The 26,014-nt window shown below is 41.6% G+C and overlaps 1 protein-coding gene across 1 annotated transcript; it reads left to right on the plus strand.

Moving 5' to 3' along the window:
* Positions 1–819: 819 nt before the first annotated feature.
* Positions 820–1,539, plus strand: NGF (nerve growth factor). The gene has a single exon (XM_009492924.2). It carries the CDS (start codon positions 820–822, stop codon positions 1,537–1,539), a length of 720 nt encoding a protein of 239 aa, XP_009491199.2.
* The last annotated feature ends 24,475 nt before the right edge of the window (positions 1,540–26,014 follow it).

Consider the following 26,014-nt stretch of genomic DNA (forward strand, 5'->3'; position numbering starts at 1 on the left):
AAATGTCAACTCAGAAGTACCCTGTCACCCACGGTGCTCCTATGTAATACCCATATTTGTCCTAATAGGCAGCTTGAACACGGAATAATCCCATCTGCCCTTGTGACATGTGATGCCTGAGCTCTTCTGGGAAGGAGCCCGGGCTTTATCTGCCCAAAATCAGCCATGTGGTGCGTCCCGAAAGGGCAGATGGGATAGATGGAGGCTGCTGGAGGCTGCTGAGCCAGCCAGAGTGGTGGGGCCTGGCCACACGGCAGGTAAGCGTGGCTGTTGAGTGTGTGATAATGGCACGATTCTCTGGGGCTCCCCCCCTTCCACAGGTACCGGCTTGGTGGTCCCCACCCTAGCCCCAAGGACACCTCTGCAGACAAATTAACTGAATGGACAGCTATTTTAGCCAAGGCACTGCTTCTACTCTCGCTACTCTGCAGGGTATTTGCAGCCAAGAGACCAGCCCTGGCCAAAAAGGTTGCTGCAAAAATCACTAGAGATTTTACTCCTGGGAACATGCTGTCGCCATATGTTCTCCACATTAATAACACCAAACAAGTGCTTCATAAACAGTGTTCTAATAACAAATACCAGAGGAATTAATAATAATCTAGCTATTATTTTCTAATGTTCTCACTTTATTAAGAACATTTATGCTGTCTGAATGAGCTCTTCCGGAAGACCAACATCTGGCACCCACATGAATACCTGATGAAATCTGTATGGTCCTGGGTATCTTATAAATTTATTGTCAGCAACGGCATCCATTTGTGCCAGCACGGCTTACAGTAACATTACGTTTTTCTTTTGTTCTAGGTGCATAGCGTAATGTCCATGCTGTACTACACTCTGATTATAGCTTTTTTGATCGGCACACAGGCAGCTCCAAAGTCAGAGGACGATGCTCCACTGGAGTATCCTGCAGAACACTCCCTGCTCAATACCCACCGGAGTGACAGACACCACATTCCCAAGGCAGCTCCACAGACATCCCACGGCCACTCTACTTGGACAATAGGTGGAAGAGAAGCTATAAATATCACCATGGACCCAAAATTTTTTAAGAAGAGGCGCTTCCGGTCTCCTCGGGTGCTGTTCAGCACACAGCCCCCCCCCGTGTCAGGGCAAGGACAGAACATGGGCTTTCTCAGCAGCGCAGGTTCTCTCAACAGGACTGCCAGGACCAAGAGGAGCACGCATCCCGTACTACACCGGGGAGAGTTCTCAGTGTGTGACAGTGTCAGCATGTGGGTTGGGGACAAAACCACAGCCACTGACATTAAAGGCAAAGAGGTGACAGTGTTGGGAGAGGTCAACATCAACAACAACATTTTTAAGCAGTACTTTTTTGAGACCAAGTGCAGGGACCCGAAGCCAGTCTCCAGTGGGTGCCGAGGGATCGATGCAAAACACTGGAACTCTTACTGCACCACAACACACACCTTTGTCAAAGCGCTGACGATGGAGGGCAAGCAAGCAGCCTGGCGATTTATTCGAATTGACACAGCCTGTGTGTGTGTGCTCAGCAGGAAGTCAGGGAGACCCTGAGATGGATCTAAACCCCATGACAACATCCTCCTACCCCCCTACCTCAGTCTGTAAATTATTTTAAGTTATAAAGGACTGCATGGTATATTTATAGTTTATACAGTACAAAAAGAACCTCATTATTTATTAAACTCTTTTGGAAACCTTTTGTGTTTTGCAATTTATTTACTGGCAGAACCCTTCAAAAGATGTTCACCTTAGTCTCATTCAGCCCTACAACTCTGAAATGTTCACAGGGCCATTGGACAATCTTTGCTCGCCATTCTAGAAAAAGAAAACATTTTTCACACAGTTTTCATACACATTCCTCTCTTCCACAACAAAAGAATTTTCCTCACAAAACCTGCCAGTTTACTGTGAAAATCTTGTAGGTTTATTTTAAATTTAAATGTTTTGTCCAACTACCAAGAGACTGAAAAAGACCTTTCAAAACTTGCTTCCAGTTTTACTAATTATCCATAAAGATATTAACCTTATATAGTCATCTTAGTGAACTCCTGGTAAAAATACTAGTTCTCCATGTTGCTAGATAAATTTCTAAGACCTTTAGTGCATTTTTTTAAATTGCCAAATTATTTTCACTGCAAAAATAATAATCCATTCTGAATTATTTTGGAACATTTGCCTGCACAAGAGTAGAATCTAGATGTATGTATTTTTGCATTAAAATGGTATTTTACAGCTCATTACTTACGAGCTATATTAGAGTGATGGGGTTGCAAATATTGATATACATATATAAATCAAAAAAACTTCATGTGGCTCGTAACTAAAATTTGAAAATTCTCTCAAGCAAGTATTTTGGCAATGGGGACAACATAGGAGCAAACCTTTTCATGCATGTTAGAAGAAAATTAAAAAAAAAGAAAACTACTGAGGCTGTGTTTTAGCGAGGAGCCCCAAAATAATCCTGTGCTCATAATTTCTGTGCTTTGGGGAACATTGGTCTCTAGAAGTACATGGTGGAGCCTGAGGCCTGTGATGGGTGTTTCGGTCATTGCACGCTGAATAAAGCTGCAGTTTCTCTCATTGTTTCCTTTGGAAGAGCAGCTGTTATCCATTGCAGAAACTGTTTCAAAACAAATACCGTTAAGGTTTTTCAGCTTGGTTTCTTCCAAATCCTAGAGGGCACACTTTCACCCTTGCCTCCCCTCACGCAGAGTTATTTCTTTAATGAAAAAAGCAGACCTGACATTTGCTTCCTGCACGTAAACAGCAAAGAAGGGCAGCAGATCTCTAGAGAAAATGCTTTGTGGTAAAATAGCGCCAGTGGAAATAACCAAACCCAGGCACGATAAGCTTTCTGGTACGATGATGCCAGTCTGTGTGAAGTGGAAGGCACCGAGACAGAGACTATTTCTGACAATCACTGCTATGCCACTTTTCAGCCCCCTCTAGTAGGTGGTTATGGTGTGGGACAGCAATATTCCAGCGAGAATGTTTTGCTCTCTCCAGAAAAACATAGTTGCAATATTTGCATGAATAGTCAGTTATCTGAAAGGTCAAGGAGAGGGCAGCCTCCTGACTGTCCTGTGTCCTCCAAATAATGACGACTTGTTCTGGAGCAGGGGGAGGCAATGAAGAGTAAGGAATACCTACAGTGCAATCGTGTAGACATCAGATGCTCTGACACAGTAGCAGAACACAACAGCAGCGGCAGCCACCTGCCAGTCATCACAGGAGAGATGGAGGGAGATCAGTGAAACACACAGTATTCCGAAGCAAAGAAAAATGCAGAACTGGAGCAGAGTCCCACCTGTGCTCTTTGGTGGCCTTAAAGCCACGGACAAAAGCAACAAATCTGCTTTAAAAGTGCTCTTTACCATACATGACACAATGCGACTAGGGGAAAATGAAGCTGCTACTCATCTAGGACTTCAAGGTTTACGGAGACTGCCATTATTTACCACTGACATAACAAAACTGCAATTGAAAGTGTCTCATTTGGCAATTCCAAACATGCGTAAGACTTGGCATTTCTTCAAAGAGCCCTGAAACTGATGACTTTCTTCTTAAAGCAATCTTGGGAGCTGACATTCCTTCCACATCCAGCCCACTTAGGAGTTCCTCTGACTACAACTTAAAGCGCATTCTTGCCAAGAACAAAGTACTACTACCTATAACACCCAATCTGAGGGACAAAGACATGTCACTAAAAGCTCTGTGAACTACTGTTATAAATCTGGACCTCAATTAAAATTTCTATTAATAAACATTTAGCTCTTAATTATGGGGGGAGGGTTTATTTAGTCTTGCAGATATTGATGTGATCTATTCCACATTTATCCCTTCGGCAGATTTTTACTTTGTGCTCCCAAGACTAAAACCAGACTACTGGTTCAACCTTCATGACAGTGATCTATTGTGTAACTGACATTTCTTGCCTGTTCATAAAAAAGATCTCAGAAAGGAGGGTGGAAGAATGAAAAGGACAGTTCGATGCATTCGCACTTGATCTTGATCCCACTGTTAATTGCAGGGTCTGGAATTCCAGACTTAGAGCTACAAACCCAAGACTGTAACTTAAACTTTAAGGGTGTACATAATTTCTCTCCCTGCACCTATGTTATTGTTATGCCTGTGTGACACATTGATGTGACCAGTGATCTACTGAGGATTTCAAGAGATTAATTTAATGAGAATGTGGGGGTTTATGATTATAAAATAACAAAAACTTGGAAAAGTGCATTCTTAGAAAGAGAATTATTACCATATTTCAATTTTTGTATTAACTGTGTGCTTAGATGGCAAGATAAGGCTCCATCTCTGACCACAGCTACACAAACCAAATCTGTGAGATTCCCCCTGCAGCACTCAAATGTCATTCCACTCACAGATGTTTGCACCACGTTTAAGTCTAGGATTTAAAACAACAGTAGTCCTAGCCGTTCTTTCAGTAACTGACATCATACTTCCCTGTTACCTCCAGCAACAGAGAAATGTTCTTGCTAAAGCCCAAGCACAATCTAAAGAGGTTAGTATCATACAATAAGGATAACCTGAACAGCCAGAAATGAAGTACAGGACTGACTGCCTGTAGGTACAAGCAATTGTCATCTCTGGACATGCCAGAGAACAGGTGAGACAAATATCTGCCAGAAATGCTTCTGCCTTGAGTGAGATGCAAGGACTACATGACTTGCAGTGACATTTGCCACAATTCGCATGCTTCCAGACAAGAGTTAAATTACAGCTCTTTTTGTTGAAGTCATGCTCACAGTCGTCACCCATCTACAGAAAGGCTGAGAAAGAACTTTTGAACATTTTCAGTTATGTATATGGACCCTGTTAAACACGGCCCCATACTTTTGCAATTTCAATACATGGATGAAGGCATATAAAATTAATGCAATAATTGCTGTGTAGAAACTCACAAATGCTACTGGTCTACAGCACAGCAAGCTGGTTGGTAAAATCAGAAACAGAGAAGCTGGGAGAGCATTTTTGATACCGTTGTTGATACTCTGGAGGCTTAGCCTTCCAAACCATGGTGAAGCCAATGACGAGACATCTTTTGTAAAGACCTTCTGATTACCTCAATAAAAAGTATCTCTTAGCATCCTACATCAGAGACAGGTGAATTGTCATGAAAAATTAGAATCATGGTTTGGGTTGGAAGAGACCTTTAACGGTCATCCAGTCCAACCCCCCTGCAATGAGCAGGGACATCTTCAACCAGATCAGGGTGCTCAGAGCCCCGTCCAACCTGACCTTGAATGTTTCCAGGGGTGGGGCATCTACCACCTCTCTGGGCAACCTGCTCCAGTGTTTCAACACCCTCATTGTAAAACATTTCTTCCTTATATCTAGTCTAAATCTACCCTCTTTAGTTTAAATTCCTCTACACAAACATATTGTGAGAGTATCTTAAAAGCCAATGTTTCCCACATCATACTAGCAACTCGGTCTCAGAATGCAATGCCTCCAGGAGGTAAATCAGTGTGTGCATTTGTCACTGATTATTCTGACTGCTCTCTCCTTCCTTGGGCAACAAGTGGTACCTTAAAAGCAAAGGCCTACATCAAGATTTAATTAGAAAACTCATTGCCAAGCTGTTAATTTCCTCCCACCCCCACCCCTGAGACAAAATGCAGCTAGAGATGCCTGAGATACCATCGCAGTTGCAGTGACTTGATCTTTTACATCATTAGGTTACAGTAGCTTGTTGTACACAATGCTTTCTGGCTAGAGTACAGAAAAGGTAACAAAAACACCTGTCTTCACTTTGCTCTTCGGAAAGTACACCCCAGAGGAATATCAGACCAACATATATCAGTGATAGAACTTTTAGAGATAGATTATGCAGATTAAATACAAACAGCAATGCAAATTTATTTATTCTAACTTTAAATACCTATTTTCAGTGTAAGTAAGCAACTTTCCAAATTGTGAATTGATTCAGTGCTACTCTTTGGGAAGCTGTGACAACAATTATCAACTGTAAGCACAGTTGTTGTGTTAAGTCTGCAGCTTGTAAATATTTTCAGGAACTGTCCTTTATCATTGCTAGTTGCTTTTTTTTTTCTTGCTTTTTTTTTTTTATCCAATCAAGCATGTGGTAGTCCGCCATTTTAATGTCTGCAACTCACATTATGATCAATGTACAGAATCCTGTATTGCTGCAAAGTCAGGTAGAAAGAGGCTTGAGTGCTCTGCTTAAATGCCTTTCTCTTTTTTTTTTTTTTTTTTTTTGATACACATTCCTGTATAATCTCAGCATTATATTTACTGATTGAGAAACTGTGCTTTCAACAGTGCCCTCTCGCAGTGGCTTAGTTACTGATGAGATGGCAGCATGTTACAAACCCATTTGCTGGAGAAATCAGACTGATGGCAATTATGGCAAATCAAACTAAGAGGTTATACGGTAGAGCGAAGGTGGAAATCTGTTTTCTTAACGTGATTTTAAGGAAAGAGGAAAACAATTACAGGATTACTGCTCAGCAGGAACTTCATGGATTCTGAACAAGATCTCACGTGATCAAACCTATACCGCAACTGCAAGAGAAGGTGTGAGGGACTGAAGAGCCAGGTGACATCATAGCTCAACTCACACTGCTGAAACACTGTTAAAGGCACCCAAAACGGCTTATTTTGCTGTTGTTTCCACGGTATCCAAGGAATGACAAGGGCATCCATATTTGGGTAAGTTACTTTCATTTGTGATAGCTGCAGTTTGAACATATATGGTGATTCACCACTGCAGTTCAGCATGGAGAGTTCTGCAATGAAAAGCATTTGATAATCCCGCTCACATATTTGTATAAAGTGACAATAACTGAAAAACCTGCGAGGAAGGATCTCTACAAATCAACTTTATTCAACATAACTGCTAGCTTGCAGCACATTTCATTTCTCAAGAGCGCCTCTGGTACCCACAGCTTCTCCGCTTCTTTTGAAACAAGTGCTACACACTGTTTGCTGGATTCTCTTCCGACTGTTTAAGAAGTCTACCAAGTTTTAATTATTTATATGAGACTGACAGCCAACCACTTCCCTAAAGATGAAGTCCCTTCATTTCTTCTTAGAGCCTTACTTATAATTATAAGGGTTGAAAACAATTACGGCTAAGAAAAAGGAAAGCTACTTCATATATGTCCTGGTTGCAGCTAGAGGGACTGCTATGAAACACATTTATTGGAAGAACTGCATAGTCTCTATTACAAGAATCTGAAATTCACCTCTTTAGATTCTGAGGAAAAAAACCCAAGATCCTTACATTTAAAAAGCAAATCAGACGAGACTTGATTTCACCTTCAGCCAAATGCCACACGCATGACACCAACGATTTCACTGCTGCTCCTTTGGTCTGACTAAGGAGTGCAGGTTAAATTTTGCCTGGAGGAAAACAGATCATTCTCTAGAAAGATGAAGAAGGTGTGGACCACAATCAGTTTCCATCACCTAACATGGGACTCATCCTCTCATCACTGCTGTTATTACAGTTTCAGTTTGGTGGTGGGCTTTTTGGGGGGGGGGGGGGGGGGGGGGGCGGGGAAGGGGGCGCGGGACAAGGACACATGTCTGAAATCCTACTGGTTACGCAATCGTTCCTACTGCTGAGTTGATGCCAAAAGCCTGGAATGCCAGAAAGCCCATTCTAATGCCTAGACCTGCAATCGGGTTATATTTCATTGGGCCTTGCCTTGATTATTTTCCCGTCAACTGCAATGCAGACAGGAAATTTTGACATTGACAGAGAATGAGCCAGATTACGTAACAGTCATGCTTTCTCTATATGTTTCCTTTCATCCCTTAAATGACACTGCTGCTTCATTGTCTAATCCCTTATTTAAACATGTGATTAAAGAGAAATGGTGTAGAAGCCACACCCTTGCCAGCTTTTCTTTAGTAAGCAATATCTTTCATTAGAGCAATTACAACCACTGTCAGGGAACTTACTTGTAGGGCTTGGAATCACTGTGTATTGTATTTTCACCTTTCTCTAGCTGTCTTCTAGAGGAATTCTTTGCTCGAGAAAAGTCCGCTTCTATATGCCTACAAATAAGCTATTCTGATATGGTATCTCTAGCATTATAACAGTAACAGTAATTGCACCTGATATGCAATCTTGAATTCCAGCACTTGGTCTTTATAACCGTTGAAGACTGTACACTGACACTTCAGTAGCACCACTCAACCAAGCTGCTTTATGAAGTCAAAAGAAACTAGCAAAAACAAAGGAACGCTGAATATCACAGCCCAAGGTAGAACAAAATATGGAATAACTACCATACAGCAGTTTAGTATGTAAAGAAAACAATCCAGCAGAACACCTGGGCACAGGGGGCAGGGTTAAAACTAAGAAAAAGACAACAGAATTATCCAAATTCTAATCTGGCCAGGAGACAGTATCCATTGGTTTTATACAGTACAAGGGAATCATGACTGGACCAACATCGCATTAGAAAAATGGACGTTCCTTTGGTTTGGTTGGTGATAGAGAGCAAAAAAGCTCCATAATGGTTTAAAGAAATGGTGACATTAGCTGCACAACTTTAGCGTTAACATTCAGAGATGCATTTTCCTCAGCCCAATCAGTTGACAGCTTTTAGTATTTCCTTGATTCAAATAAGAAAAGGTAAGGTTAACATGCAGCACAGAACAGAAGACAACATCCCAAGCATGACAACAGCAGACAAGAAGGGGCTTTGCAGGTAGGGGGCCTTGCTTGAGAATTCTTAATTTCTCTAGGACAGAGTTCTCCAACCAGAGGATCACCTCTTTCCTACATGCACAATTCTACAGCAGATCCCAGACATTGGCCTCAAATTATCAGATAAAATATTTTGTCCTTATTCTCCCAGTGATAACTGTTCCTGCAATGATTATTTTTACTTAATCAATCTATTAAGCACTTCCTCCAAGCAGCACCAAATACTTCCCGATGCAATCGGAAACTCATAGCTTTTGGATGGTTTCCCTAAACTGTCCAAGAAATTAAAAGGAACGGTGAAGCTACAAAGTATTACTGTGCATCTTTGTTCAGGAAAGGCATCATTTCACTACCTGTTGTCCAAGTGATGGGGGCACTACAGTCTGACTATCATTAAAGTCACTGGGGTGGGGTAGGGGGTTCTTCCATTGTGCTTCTGCCAGACTGTTCTGGAGGACAATTTTTTCTTGCTTTACACCAAAGAAAACAAAAAAACCCTCAAAAATGCCCATGTCTAAATCAATTAAATGGATTACTGCTTTAAATGCATATGGCTTTTTCTTTTGAAGCATTGCTTTTGACACACATGGCTCTTAAGTAGAATATTGCCAGCCAGCATTAAAGCACAAAATCCACCATACTTACTCTGCAAACTGGTGCTTCGCTTAGTACTCAAATTCAGTTACTGTGTGATGGCTCCTTCTGTCTGGAAAAGGCAAGCCTGTACCGAATGCACTGACTCATGGATTGCCTCTTTCATATCACTTCTATTTACATAATCCAGCATACATAGCGGCCCCTCTCCAGGCATTTAGTAAGATCTTGCCCTTAAGTTTGTGATCCAAAGCATAATCAGTTGAGAAATGAATCACACAGTTGTAAAGCTATGCAATAACATTCAACCTAGGTAATACCTTGAGCCTCTGACAAACACAGCGCAGATGCTCTCGGCATCTCTACGAAAAACACATCTGCTGTTGCTACTGATCATATGCATCCTCTGGGGATTTTGTTCTGGTTTCCTTTTTCCTCTTGAATCATTTGATTTGGTTAGAGTCCAATTCTACTGCACAGAATCCAACTCTGAGACAAGTTAAGCTGTGGCAGGAAGGAAGGAACATGCACAATCAAAATTCCCTTGCGAGAGGTCTATTAACCAACAAATAACAAAGACTTTTATTACAGGTTCTAATTAAAACAGAACTTCTCTGATTTAGGAGTTAAACTGTGTACTAATTCCAAAATTCAGGTCGGTATGTTGCAGTAACATTCAAGCTCTACTCATTTTCATTTTGTATTGACTTGATGCACAGTAACAAAAAGGAAGGGAAAAAAGAGTTCATGTCACCAACTGCAAATGATTGCTTTGGTTCTAGGCTCCTCACACAGACTGGAACTCAAATTTCTAAAAACACATGCACTGTGAGTCTTTAAACACCATGGGATGACATTTTAAGTGGGGTGGAATGTGCTGAACATCGGAAAGAGCTGCTGAATAGGTAAATTATGAAAAAGTGTGTATGATTCGCTAGACAGTGTCCACTATGTCAAATCTATAGTTGTAAGATCCAAGTTTTTATTCTGTTTTCCCATGCAAAGTTAAGAATACTTTTCAGAAAGTCATGAAAAACAATTTCCTATTAAGGTAGTAAAAAACTGAGCAGACAGATTGTGTACAAATTTTTCAATAGCTTTTATGTCAACTGACAATGATTATAAGAAATTTTAGCCATAAATACTGTTTAGCAAACAGTAAAACTAGAGGCTTAGGTTAAAAATATTCTGAATCAGAACAGCTGTATGTAAATAGCTAAGATGAAGAACTGAAGGTGACCAGAATGCAAAAAGTCTATGAAAAGTCCCTTGTCCTCCTCCATTAGTTTCCTAAGACTATAAAATCAGAACAGACAAGGAGAGCAAAAAGAAGAATTTAGTATCATAGAAATAAATTTAGGTGATTAGTAACACAGGAAAGGCAGTATCTAATGGGAAAGTGCTGTTCTAAACTGGGACTGTTTACTGACTAGTGATGGAAGTCCAGTTCTCCCATTCTAGGAAGACAAGAGTTCTTGAAGTTCTCTTTCAGAGTGCACTCCCAAAGCAGATCATTGAAGCCAAACACAACAAACTTTGCAAGGGCTATTGTTAGTCTGAAGCAAACAACTTTTCAGATGTCTGACTGAAGCAAGTTATTAGGCAAGCTAAATTCAGAACAGTTAGGCACTAACACCATTCTCAACAGCCATCTAACGTATCTCTTGAAGAGCTATTTGCCAACAGCAGTATTAGAATTACTACATACAACTGTATCACTGACCTGAAAAAAACAGGCAAAAACCAGACAACATGCAGCTACTTTTTGCCTCAAGACTGCTAGCTACTAGCCGATGCAGAAAAGCCATCTATAACAGACAGTATCATCTTCTTGCTTCACTCCTTACCACATAAGTATAGTGACCTATACGTGATGCAGCTTACTACATACTGAAGGTACTGCTGCAATTAATGACTAATTGCTGACATATGAAAGACAAAGAAAAAAAAAATGTTTTGTTTATTTGCACTTGACAACCTTCTGCTGAAGTTTTCATGCTTCCTCCTGGTTGTTGCTGTAAGAGAGTCCCAGGAGAACTGTGGCGATAAAGTTTCTGAAAAAAGTTAAAGACTTTCTGCTGTGTCCTGAGTTGAATCAGTTACTCTGATTACAACTTCCACAGCCAGCACGAGGAGGAGAGTGGCACTATGAAAATTAAGGCCAGACATTCCAGGAGTAGCAGACTTCCGTATAAGCTCAGCACTACTGACAAATGCACCATTTTCCATCCAATTAGGTTACATCAAGAGATTTATCTTTCTGAAATTGCAAGAAGATGGTGTTCCCAGCAACTTCAGTTATAATCAACCTAGAAATTTCCTTCAAATTTGCACCTGAAATACTGAATTGCGCTCTATTTCACCAATGTTTTAAAGACATTATAGGTCCTGATTTTCTGATTTGTTCAAAAATAACCAGACATTTCTTTGGAGAATTTAACATACAGACTGTCTTATCTACAACGGATTTGGGACTAATTGAAACAAATAATACTTATCCCACCTTCCCTAAACTCAAGTCATCTTCAACTTTATCATACTGCTTAGACATTGTCTAATGCAGGTGAACAGATGACTCATTCAGTGATTAATAACTTCCAGTACAGCTGTCATCTGCAGCAAGGCTTTAATACTGACTTCTGAACATCAAAGCTATGCAAGGGCAAATAGGCGTAATCAAATTAATAAATGAGATTCTGCAAACTGGAACTGCTCCTAGCTTCCTCAGCACTAGGCTGAAAAATTATGTTTATTGTAAGAGTTTATTCCTTATGTTCATAACAACTAGTCATTCTTCAGATAAAGTATACGCTTGCAGCAGTCTTGCCATCAATCTTACACTGCAAGACAAGTCAACAAATTCTGGTTTTCTGTTAACTAGTTCTAACAGGGTCTTAGGTTTAAGCATAAAAGATGATTCAACAAGCATTTAATATTGCCACTTTCTCAGCATCACCCTGTATTTACTTACAAACTGCTGCCTTTTTTAATAATGCCAACATATTGAGGAAACGGCTGTACTACTGAGCACCCAGCTGAAGCTAACAACTTAAAATCAAACAGGCTGTCTTGCAGTTTGCATGTTTCCATTTCGTTTCAGAAAATTTTCTGCATACCATTCTTATTTCTCTTTTATTTTCATGCACTAAATTTTTTTGTGCCCAGGATCTAGCTTACTAATATTATTTTTGAAATGTTCCTCAACAGCAGCAGCTCTCATTCTATTTTTGCCTGTTGTTCATAATACTTACCTACTTTGCACCTAATCTCGCGAATCTTCATTTTCTGTTTTGCTGCCCATTTGTTTCTCAAACTGTCACACTGATTAATAAGGCACAGAAGATGCCCTAACTCACTCGCCAGGCAGGTGACCATGTACAGCGGGGCCCAGTCAATCAGTCTGGGCCCTCAAAACAGGCATCATTCCTTACCTAAAGGATCGTCCCTGTCAATACCCTAAATTAAAACGGCAGTTGGAGGCAGGAGCAACCAGGCCAGAGTTGTAGCCGCTTATGATAAAGCAGTAGATGGAGGAATGAACGCAACATTTTACCCTCTCCAAAGCTCATGCAGAACAGGCTGCAACAACGCCGGTGCTCCTGCCAACATGCTTCATTCTTTTCCTGACAGAGCCTCTGTCATCCAAGTACCTTAGATCTTTCCCTCAGATATGTATTAAATGGTGTATTTTGCAACCCGAGCATCAGTTACAGTTGGAGACAAAACCACCACTCTAGCGTGTTCAGAGCAACCCATGAAAATAGCAGACTTTCTCGGTCATGTGCCCTGTTAGTATGAGAGCTCTGTAATTCACTCCACTGGAAAACTGCTAAATATACCTCTTTGCAAGGCTGATCATTTTCAGATACCTTGTAGATGTAAGGAAGTTACTGTATTGGAAATGAACAATGATTTATGCTGATATGAGGCAGGACTGAAAATGAGCAAAAGTGTGTACACTTAGGGCATTTATTTTATGTTTGACAGTTTCCTACTGGCGGTCTTCATGTAGGTACCCCATCTCAAACAATCATTGTGAAACCCTAAAATACTCTTTCAAAGAAAATGTACATTTCTGAAAACAGTAAAATGTTTGGGTTTTTTTCTGTGAGGGTTTTTTGAGGTTTTTTGTTTGTTTGTTTGAACAAACAAAGTGGCTATGAGGATAAAAAAAAAACCGTTTCTGGGCTGATTCCAGTTGCTTTCCTGGCTTTTTTCCAATGATGTTCAAATCGGGGGTTGTTCAAACTAGCAAACAGTAGTTTTGTGGTTTATTCATACAAAAAACTGGGAGCTCTGGTATTTTTTTAGCACATATTACTAACAGGGTTCAAGAGTACCCTCTCCTCTGTCATGTGGTTCTGGCTGTGCATAAACATTGCTTTGACCAATAGGGGCAAATTTAGATACTTCCCAGAATGATTTGTTGCATTCTCACGACAGTTGCGATCCCAGACTGGACTAGATCCAGTGGGAAAATGTTTAGACAAAGTACTGCACCAAACAACACTCCTGAGAGATGTGCCTGTGGTTTGCCTATAACAGAAAGTAAGGTTACAGAAAGACATTAAAAAATGTCATGCTGTAATTGCATGTTTCAGAGTGAATGACCTATTCACAGAGAGTAATACTCCAAAGAGATTTCATACAAAAAAACCTGAGCGTCCAGCAAATGTGCAGTCATGCTCATGATCTCTAACACCAACCATTTGGTTCAGCTCTGTATAACTCAAATATCATGACAGTCCAGAAATGGAAACCAGAAAAAGAAAGGAGGTACATGGGGAGACTAGATAAAGGAATCTATCACTTAACCCTCTCCTCCAAACGCTCTCCCTCCTGACCTGCGAGATTTTAGGTTTCAAGAGTCCTTAGGAAATATTTAGCTAAAAAGACTGTCTGTACTCCTCATTCAGAGATCAAACATGAGAGGTAAGCATGTGGGGACTGGGAGCTGGAAAGCGCACATGCAGCATGAAACTGGAAGCAGGAAAATGGTCTTGGCACCTCTACTACGCTGCACTAGCCAGAGCATAACCAGCAGGTTGAGAGAAGCAACCTATACACAATAGCTGCCACAGCAAACTAAAAAAGATGAGGAGCAAGACCATTGCTATCAAAACCACCACAGGGAAGTACCAAGAGTACACAGTCACTGTAACTAGGTAAAAACAGAACTCATGAGTGCTGGCTTTGGATGCCAGGCATAGCCAGTCTGCCGCTTAAGTAGTTTTGCCTCCTCAAACATTTCTACCTGCACTCACATTTTACTTCCAGATTTTGCAACCTATTTGCTTTGCATTCACTGCAGTTATGCTGGAATAGCTAAAGTCCAACCACAGCTCCTTTTGTGCAGTCAGGGGCGACACAGCATATAATGGTTGGGGGTAGAGAGTTTATGTCCATCACAACTTACAATTCTGTAGTAATACTAATGCCCCCTTTAGTGTCTCAAGTATTTTAGAGACTTCGCTCTGATACCAGCTTAGGCCACAAGTTGTTCCACTGTGAAGAGACAGAAAGCAAAATGATAAAACACTCTACCGAAATATTTCTGGCAACGGGAACCAATGAGACAGCAAATGCAGAAGCTCCACCTCCTTAAATCCAGTTCAGCTTCTTAACAGCCTTTGCCTTCTCAATTCCCAACACCTGAACCCAGCCTATGCCTCTACTCATTTCTTCTCTCCAACTAGTTTGGAACAACATTTCCAAACAGTTGCTTGGAGTTTCTTCCTCCTTCCTATTGGTTTCCCCTTTCTTCTTGTATTAGAGTTGTTTGGACTCATTCTACTTGTGCAGATTCCACTCAACACAATGAAGTTATTTCTATCACATTTTTCACTCAAAACATTTCTACTCTCAAAGGCATCTCTGCCTTTGCCTTCAATTTGCCTGAAGACTACTGTGAAAGCTGCATAGCCTTGCATTTTTAGCCCTTTCAAGTGAGTTTTATCAATTCTCATTCCTCTTACAGCTACAGCAGATTGCTCTGAATAGCAGTTACTATATGCGCACACTCATACAACACAGAATTAATGAATTAGGTCTGTAAGTTTGACACGTGTTGTTAGAAGTTCATTAAAACTACATTCTTACAGTCATCTTGTGATAGTATGCTTATGAATGTATTTTCTGACTCAGGTGACACCATTTTTCAGCTTTTCTTATACTCTTTGTTTGCTGGAATGTAACCTAAAGCTGTTTAGAACCTAGAAGATCCGAGAAATTTATATCATCTGGAGACAGCATCTTGTCTGTCACTGATCACAGGTAACATTACAAAAACTAATTCACTATTGTTGTTAAATTACTGTTAGACGTAGTGCTAGTTACTTTCATTCAAATCTTTGCCCTGAATGCACAAAAGATCCTTTCTAAACCAGAGAACTAATCAACAGCGAAAGATAAACAGCCAGAATAGGTGGGAATGACTTACTAGTTCTTAAACTGTATGTCCTTCATTTTGTTTATTCTCGGTGTTTAAATTCACCTCATTTCTAAGCCAGAGGTCAAAGTGAAATTTCTTGTATTTATTCTCTCAGTGTGATGGAATAAGCAGAATGTCATGGTGTTACTTTATGACAAATCATGTTAACTTACATTACAAACAATGGCTTAGACTTTATCTGAGGTGTATTTTGAAGTAGTAACAGCATAAAGCTGAGACCACTTTTCTCAACCTGGGAAGCTGATAATTGTGGTGCCGTTATGGACAGTCTGGTCCAGGAAGGAGGGGCTGAACTTCAAGGTCCATGGGCAGAATGGTTCCTTTCATCAGGATGGGAAAACAAATTAGAAAAAAACAGACAAGAAATAGAGGACCTCTGAGCCAACAGCAGCGAAACCAAAAACCTTCTTAAGCTTGTCAAAACCAGTTGCTACAGCTTTTAGGACCTAAACAGGATTTTGGTATTACTGTAAAAGTATTAAGCCTCTATTTAGCCTCTTCCTTTTGCATAAATGTAAGACACTGAGGGAGCTGGGAATGAACAAGGAATCAAATAAACATTTCAGCTTCCTGTATTGGGCCACACCATGCAAACTGCCAGTCCTGCAATGAGCTATACACGTGGAAGGCCGGGGAAACCCTTAGCAAACCATGCCAGCTCTGAAAACACAGACAGCATCTCTATGAAGCGGACAATGTTCTTATATGCAAAGACATAGAAGTGAAAGTGAGAGGACTCTTGCAAAGAGATCTTGAGTCTGGTGAGTATGACTCAGCAATATTGCTATGGGCTATTTTTATACCCCTAGATAAAAAGTAACATGTAAAAAGAGTTAAAGCTCAATGGCTACTTAAGAGAATTTAGAGGAGCAGTTGGAGCAGTTCATTCCACTATGGCTCATCCAATGCATCTCATTTCTTCTACATTAGATGAAAGGAACATGAATAGAAGTCTATTTCCAGAGCATCAAAGAATTCTTTTCCTTTTTCAAAAAATGCTATGTTTTAATGTACTCATCACTCTAAAAGGCTGTTTCTTCCACCTTTGGAAACTAACACCTACTCGAGATACTGCCAAGAGTTGATCTTACTCATCCACACAAACATATTGTAGGGCTGCACAACTGAGGCCCCAACACCATGACACACAAATGTACCACCTCTTCAACTCATTTACAAGAGCTTTTTCTGAGATAAATACAATTGCTTGAAGTTAAATAATATGCATAGCAGAAAGAAAATAAATAGAAGAAAATCTGATTTAACCAAAAGAAGGGTCATTCCTGAAAATTCCATGCTGCCTGTAGCCCCAATGCACATTTAAAAAATATGTTTAGACCATTAAAAAAAAAAAAAAAAAAAAAATGTATTTAAGTCAGACCAAAGGTTTGCTATTTCAGCACGCTGTTTCCAACAATGGCCAAAACTGGATGCTTATAGGAGACGAAAAGGCCAGTATGCATACTTCCTTAATAGCTGGTAAAGATCTGGATACAATTTAAGCCCCAAACAAAAGAACATACTAAAACCCCTATGGTTCAGAGATCTATGAAATCTGAAGAACCTAATCAATAGCATATATCCTGCCACTCAATAAATACTTCCTATGCTTTTACAGGAACAGGAAAAATAGCAGAAAAATTTATCATCAAGTCTCAGAATCTATGAAAAAGAGGAGGAATACAGCAGGAGAAAAAGCAGGAGAAAACTACTCTAGCTAGTAGTTGCATTATTAAATTATCCTCATTAAGACAGCTTTGCCAAGAGACAACTGCAAATTTGTATTCATTAAGTTATAGGCTAAAACACAGAGTAACAGATTTTATTAGCCTCCTGAACTCACATATCATCAATGTTCAGGCAAATCTTTGTCGTCTTGAACAGGCTTAGAGTGAAAGCAATCTATATACAGTATTATTCATTGCACTATGACCAAAAATGCTATGGTTTTGTAATTGAACTGGGGCCTGAGGCTACACTAATGCTACCAACAGTCTGGGAAATGTGTATCTGGGAAAGACAAATGCACTTCACAGTGGAAAGAGTTCAGTCCCTTCTGAATTATGCAGAAGGACACAGCAGTGTACATTCAGTTGCAGGCACAAACCTACTGTAGCAGGAGGCAAAATGCTACAGAAGGTAATCAGCTAAGAGACAAGCACATGACACCCCTCACCATCTTTCTTGCCATGGCTGGCATATATAGAATATATCATTATAATCACCCATATTCACGGACTGCATATATCCTATAGCAGGTATCATAGGCCTTACATTCTGTCATACCTTTAATACCTCTGCTATCGACCACCTTGAGCTGTATCACTTGAGAGGTTAACAATGCCACCGTAGATTATGTTATCAACAAATTATGGTGTTTGTTCAACTGACAGGGCAACCTTTTCCTATTTTAAACATCAGTGGGCCCCACTCACATTGCTGGCAGCACAGATCACATTGCTGTGTGCTGTAATGATACAAATAGTGGCAGAACACTAGCTTATACAAAACTCAGAATGCTGGGTATGGAGGCAGCAAAGAAACTTGCTACTGCCCACTACTGCGGCACGCAGTCAAAAAACCCCCCAAATATTATCATTCTATTACTCTTACATTTGAAATTTGGTTCCACTTTTGCCGTCTCTTCTTTTCATTCCCCTTTCCCTTCCCTTAACATTAAAACATCTTTTAATTTATGTATAACACTTAAGTTTATATTTCAAAAGCATGCGTGCTCCCGGCCTCTGAAAAATCACCAAGAAATCACCTTTACTTCCCATAGTGTAGGCCCAGAGGATCTAAAGTATATTTGCTTGTTATATTAATAGAATTCAGAAAATTGCTCTACAAAATTCCTAAAAGAGAATCAGCCAAAGTTAGACTGGGCATCTGCACAAGTCTCAGTTATTTTTTGGAATACTTTGACAACACTCTATGTTATTGTCTCCCGGTTCATTTTTCTGCTCATGTATTCCCCAAAGAAGGAAAGAATGGTATTCCTGTTCTCTGAATAAGGACACATCTTGCTTGTTAGAGTGATTTAATTATTTATTTTCCATTCTCCTTCTTGAATTGTTGGATCTTTGGATCATGAGGCTTCAAATCCTTCTAACTCTTCCTCTTCCACATGAGGGCACAGAAGTCATCCTACTGCCTCAAAGTAAAAGAAATGAGAACAAAATTTTACCACCAGGAGACACTTGCTTTCAATTTTTGTCTTTTCAGCCGGACACTGCAAAGAGAGCCTTCAGAGATCACAGAAAGCCTGTTAGTTTCCTAAATCTAATTTAGTAACACAGAAAACCTGAGCTATTCAATGCCAGCATGAGCAATGTTGCAATGCACACCCCCAGCTCCACAAGGCTCTACTTTGTTTCACCTGCATGCACCTAGTAACAAAATAAAGCTGAAGTATGAACAGGGTTACTCTCCTATAAAGCTGCTTCTGAAGAAACTCTGCAGTCAACTGAGAGCATTTTCATTTTCTTTCTTCCATTTGATCTTCTCTGCAACATATTTTTCACATTACTCCTCACATTTTACTTCCATCTGGTTTCAGCTTTTGATTAGAAACTAGGAAGTTCAACTTTAACAGCTCAATGCAGAGACCTGAGCTGCTTCCAGCCATTTTCCTCCTTGGAGGATCTTAGTTCAGTCGTATGATTCTTTTTATTGTACCTCTGCCCACACTGGAGGCTATATCCTTAGTAAATAGTTTGCAACTCTTGCAAAGAGCAAAAAGCCCTAACCTCTGCAAACACAGGAGGGTTTTGTTACCCTGAAAGAAACAAAACCTACAAAACAGATGATGCTGCTTTAGAAAACATTTGCTATACAAAGTGTCATTATAGGGGAAGCTGCAAATTGTCAGGTTTATCAGACAGGATACAATACACATCTAAATGTTAGTTAACAGTTTCACCCATAATACAGGATCAGGAGTGCCTCAGATATCTGGACACAGTCCAGAATTCACTACAGAGTCACCAAAAACCAATGCCCAAGTTACTGCTCAGAAAAAAGGAATTCAGAATGTTCAGTAATAAGCATTGTTTTGATGGGATATCCATGTCCTTCCCTGTGCAGGATGAAGAGAAGCTGGCAGTCATCAGTTGTGTAGTCAGGTCAGGAAAGGCTAGTGGATCGTCCTATTTTCAACACTAAAAAAAAATCATTTTTACCTTAAAAGCATTAAAACAGCATACTGAGTCAGAACAAAAACTGATCTGTATCTACTCAGCTGTTTGCAACAGGGCATGCCTGTGAAGCATACAACAGGCAGGCACAGAAACATCCAACATAAATGTGGGGGTAAAGACAAATGGGTGATTTGGGAACAGTGACTGTCCCGTAACATCTCAATTCCAGCAGAATAGCCAGAAGTCCGCAATTCTCAAGGACCTGTGAAAGTCATGAAAGAAAACAGGATATAATCCAACATCAGAAGCAAGAGAAATCGTGTGATTTCAAACATCTTTTGAACAGCACCACAGACAATAATTTTCAAAGGTATTCTGAATCACCACCTTCCACAAGCATCCATGAAAAGCTACCTACCTAGCCTAGAAATGCAGGAGAGACCTGTAAAAAAGGCATTCAACAGCTAACTGTAAGAATCAAGCAAATGGATTTAGACTTCCTACATTTCTGAGCAATCGAAACAAGACAGCTAAATAAAGTCAGAAAGCAGTATTCTGACTACAGTGCTACAAAGAGGCAAGCTTCCATATTCATCCTGCTTTTGTCACTTGTATATTTTTTGTCTACATCCTGAGCCTGATACTACCTCATCTGGGCTGCACTTTAATATTATTCTTTGCAGTATTTGTTTGCAGAGTTCACAGTGTAAAGATGAGACATATGCAGGACATCTGCAGGAGGTATCCTGGAATTATCTCATGTTTACAACCCAAAGAGGGATAAGGGAGCTGAAAGTTGGTCTGGATTGTCCCCTAGTGGTCCCCACCTTTCTTGGGGAGCAGAACCCAAAATAGGCTGTGTCAGTGCCAATTGTCACGTTCATCTGACAAATTGTGATCTCTCTATAATAAGCAGTATGTTTGCCTCCTTCCCCACAGCATTTTCTGCTCAGCTTGCAGCATCTCCCAAGTTCTTCGCTACAGACCTTACCTGGCCATTTACTTCCAATGCCACATGCATGATGATGCTTATTCCTACACAAATTCATCATCTTTTATGTTATTAAGTTATAGCTACTCTTTTAGAGGTTTTCTCTAATCTGTCAGTCATTTATAATTCTAGTTCTGTCTTCCTCCATTCTGGCAGCTTTTTGCAGCTCACTGTCATTCGTAAATTGCTTACGGATTTTCCATTACATTATCCAGGTTATGTTAAAGAAAATACTGGCCAACACAAGATTCATTGCTGTTTACCCCAATAACTTCACTTGATACATCCTTGTATGCACTAAGAAGCACAAGTAACTGATGCAGGTTATTTTACTGAAAACATTCAAGGAAAAAGACTGACTTTCCAGTAACTTGTCACAGATCTTTGCTCACATTTGTCTTATCTTCTTTAGTTATGCAGCTCAGAGAAACAATACCATACATAAAACCTGAAATGCTATTTTTTGAATAACAGGTTAAAATTTTGAAGCCAGTTCTGCTACCAACTCTGCCCATGCACAATTTTTTAACTACCTCTTGTCCAAATAGAGTCATACGTTGTCACATGATGTCAGTAGGCTTGCTTTCTGCATGTTTTTCCCTGTTCAAACAATAGAGCACTAATCTGTAATTTAATTGGAAAGCTGACAGTTCCAGACATCCTAAGGCTCCTGCTCTACATAGTCAATCTCTTCCATGATTGACCTCAGCAACTGGAGGGACTCCTATATTTTAATTGAGAGCTCAGGAAAGTACTGTTTACGTCTCTTATCTTCCAAAGAAGTTTTTGCTCTAGTTCCTTCTTTTCTGTCTAAATCATCTCCCAGCTGCATGTGCAATGCAGCCATTTTGTTCAGGCTAATACTTATTATCCATTGTTCTGTTACTCTTCCTCAGTTCTCTTTTTCCTTCCATATTCTATGCCTTCTCTGATGCCAATTTCAGCTGTTTTTCTAAGAAAGTTCATGTTCCTGACTGCAGACAGCAGCAGACCACACATGCAGCAGTGCAGGAAGCCCAAAAAGAAACTGTGGTATTAAGTGGCTTAAGTACAATTAACTAAAGGATTGTCCTGGAAACAATCTAACTTAAGCTAAAGAACAAAACCATTAGCCCAACTCAGTGCCCCAGAATTTCACTTCTATTCTCTATTCCACCCAAAAATACTAAGGAAGGAGGAAGTTCACCACAAACTCCAAGTCATATTAGTAGCTTAAAAAAAAAAAAAAAAGTTTGCAAAACCTCCACTCAGCAGAAGGAAGGGAATTCCTTCTTATTCCAGACATAGAAAGCTCCTCCTAGAGGGGTAAACACTATTCAATCTTAAAAGATAAGCTCCCTTTTCTAAGCAGATGCCATGAGTTGTGCAGTAATACAATAATGCAATAAAACAATACAATAATGCAAGAACACAATGAGCATTAACCAGTACTTTACACGTTGGGATGAGTTAGGGAACATACTTCTATCCTTGCCCACGGCAGCAGGGTTGGAACTACATGATCTTTAAGGTCGCTTCCAACCCAAACCACTCTATGATTCTATACCTGATGCCTGTGGCTCAGGTATTACAGAATATGCATTCTGTAATCAAGTTCTCGCAAGATACAGCCTACATAGCTCTGATAACTGGTTCCTAGCTGACTCTGATAATCATATTTAGTCCTAAAATTTAGAAATTAATCAGTTAAGTGTGATACAAGTGTGCTGAGAGCTTATCATAGCCTTCTGGAACAAGAACTTTTATAGCTAATTACAGAGCAGAACAGTTAAGGAAAAATATATAGTGAAGTGTCTTGTGAAGTTACAATAATTATTGTTCTGTCTGGTGGCATCTGGGGGATTACATTAAACATCTCAGGTTGGTAAAAACAAGTTGTTGGTTTTAAAAAGAGACAAGATTGCAACAAGACTAAATCTTTCCTCATTGCTTACCCAATTCTCTGTTTAAAAGGTTACTATTAAGCTTTAGGATCATCCCCACTTACAAGTCCCGTGCATATTAACTTCTTATTTTTAGCACTGCTTTTAATAAAGTACAGGGATCCTTATGCCAAAGACCAACCAAACTACAGCAGTGTGGGTCTACCCATGGCCTCGTGGTAACTCCTAGCACCCAAAAGGTTAAGCATGTAGACAGACAGGTTATCCTGTACACAGCACCATAACCATTCATGAGGTTACTACAATGTGACCTCTTTTATTACCCATCTACTCTAAATTCTGATTACAACTAAACTGCAAAAAAAGCCTGCAAGATACTTCAAAGAGGAGCTTTACAAAAGCTGGTAAAAATTGGAGGATTCAGGTGCTCAGGGTTTCTACTGGTGTGCTCTTATGACATGGGTATACAGGATATACATGGAAAGCAACAGATTAGATCAACATGCCTGCAGTGAAAAGTAGGTATGTGTCCCCATCCCCTCGATTCCACTAAAGGTTTTGCAGTAATCTCATTAACAGTTTCCAAGCATAACCCAATAGCACTCTAAAGAGCAAAACCAGCATCTGCCACAAGACATTCTCCCTCTTTCCTCATCCATGGGAAAACGGATGGAGATACTCCTATTTCACTCTGTGCCTAGCTTGCTACTGGAGTCAGATCAAAAGAGCACACCTTGCATTTGAATGGAATGCAAAGAGATCCGAGCTGGCTCATAGATCCTGTGAGGGCTTGTCCAACAGCCTTCAGCCAGCTATTAGCAAAGCTTTATCCTCTGCACGCAGTTTTTCCTTGCTACAAGAAACGTCATGCATGCATGTCAGACCGTCAAATAACGTGTCCTACCTCAAGCTACTGTGAACAGGAAAAACTCCCACTGTGACTTGATATTCATGAGGAAACAAGTACAGAAAGCCAAAAGTGATAGGTCAGCAATACAACTTTTTTTTTTTAAAGAAGCTTTTCCCAACTTCAAATTATGTAACTTAATAAGGGCAAAATGGCAGCCAACTAACTAAACGCAGTCAGCCAACATAATTTGTCTGGCTCCCAGTATGGCTCTTGCACCCCTCTCTGATCAAAAAGCTGCATTTTCATATGTTTGTATGATGCTGGACTTATCTGGAAGCCCAAGCAGCTGGGAACTGAAAAAATGAAATTAGAATTTGCTTGGCTCTAAGTTCCTCTCCTTAAGGAGGGCATCCTTTAGCCAGCTGAACTAAGCTGAGCATGTGTGAGTGGATACAGAAGAGTTTAAGGAACTGGATGCAAGAAAGCAACCAGGGCAAACGCAGCTGGAGACATAAATCAGGACCAGAAGCAGAGGTTTAAATGAGAGGGAAAAAAAGAGTAACTAAGGGCAAGAAGAATCAGGAACTAAAATACTCCACACAAGAAAGAGTCGTAGGGGCAGAACGGGAAGGAGCAGATTAGAAAGATTAAAGAGAGCTAGAACCAGGAAGCAGCCCTACAGGAAGGGCCGCAGGCTCGCAGTCAGAGGCAGCAGAAGCGACATCACACCAAGCCGGTGGTGAGCTCAGAACCTTCTAGGCTAGGCCAGGCCAGCCGCACGAGCTCGGCTCAGGCCAGCAGCCCCTGCTGCCCCCAGCACAGCTGGGCCCTCCCGGCGAGGCCCCGAGCCCCGAGCCCACAGGCTGCCCGCCGCCTCAGGCCGCCGCCTCAGGCCGCCCCCCGGCGCCAAGCCCCCCGCCGCCTCAGGCCGCCCCCCGCCGCTTACCTGCCGCCCCAGCGCCGCGGCTCCCGGCCTCCCCCGGGCCCCCCGGGAGCGCGCGCCCGCAGCCGCTGGCCACCGGCCGAGCCCCGCCACGAGGGCGCGCGGCCGCCTCACGCGAGGGCCGCGGCAGCAGCGCCGTCCTCGCGCGTCCCCTCCGCGGCGGGAAGCCGGCGGGGGCGGGGCCTCGCGTGCGCCGCGCTGGGCCCGGGGCTGCCCCCTGCCGGCGGCCGCACGGCCCGGCCCGGCGGGGGAGGGGGAGGGGCTGCGGCGGCCTCCAGGCGGGGCAGGGGGCTGCGTGGCGCCGCCGCCTGCAGAAACAAACGCTTCGAACTGTGTGAGGGGCGGGCTGGACTCGTGACGCTGTTGTGAAACTGCCGCGGTGCTTCTGTTCCGGGGCTCCTCCGCCCCGCCGGCGGGGGTGAAGAACCCCTGCAGAACCTGCAGGGAGCCCCTGCAGAATGTGAAAGGAGCTGAGCAGCGTGCGGTGCTCGGACAGCGGGGCACCGTCGTCTGGCCGAGGAGGAGGATGGAGTTCCAGCTCTGAAGAGCAATGGAGTTACCTAGGGGGAAGGGTAAGGAAAAAAGGGGGTACAGGACTTGAAGAGACACAAAGACTGCTACGGAGGATGCCGAGGTGGCGGTGGCAGAAGCAGAACAAGGCGGGTATTAAGATGTGAAAGAGGACGGGATGATGGGGCAGGGAAAGGTGAAGATGAGAGAGACAGCAGACAAAGATGGAAAGATCCCTAGATTGGCCAGGAGTTCTGCTATGGCTGGCTGAGCACGATGAGCAAAAAGCAGACGTTCCACAGTAGATAAAAGGAGCCCACGTCCTTCGCAGGAAATCTGACTCACCAGAAGGCCTGTAAACTGCCCAGGAACTCAACTGCAGCTTGTAGCTTCATTTCACTGACAACCGTGAGTGAAGATGCTGTGAATTGGAGTTTAGTTGTGTCCACTGTCTGGGCATAAGGAGAATTGTTTGAAACTCAGCCAGTCAGATATGGCCTGCTTTGGAGACAGCTGCCAATTCTCAAGCAAAGTTTGTTTTACACACACATTTTGATCATCTGCTGGAAATGAATTTTCCGTTGTGCTGTGCGGCAACATCTGGAGTCAGCCGCATGCTAACAGTGGATTCTACAAAGAAGCAGAGAGAAAATGCTCAGGGAGCTGCCCTGCTCCGGGGCTGAGCTCCAGGACTACAGCGTCAAAATGGTGGGGCCCAGATGCTAACCTAGGGAGGCCTTGATCTCACAGAGATGTAAATTCACTTTCTATAGCTGCTAAGTAAATAAAACTGCAGACAGTGAACACGTTAACTTGGGGGGGCAGGGGGGCTGGTGTGAGATAGGGGGAACTGATATACATGCTCCTGGCACCTCAGAAACCATTGCCCGCAGCACCATTCCACAGTACAGTGCATCCATGCATAGGGGTTCACACTGCATGCTTTTTATTAAAGCTC

Source organism: Pelecanus crispus, chromosome 17, assembly GCF_030463565.1.
Source record: "Pelecanus crispus isolate bPelCri1 chromosome 17, bPelCri1.pri, whole genome shotgun sequence".
Taxonomy (NCBI): domain Eukaryota; kingdom Metazoa; phylum Chordata; class Aves; order Pelecaniformes; family Pelecanidae; genus Pelecanus; species Pelecanus crispus.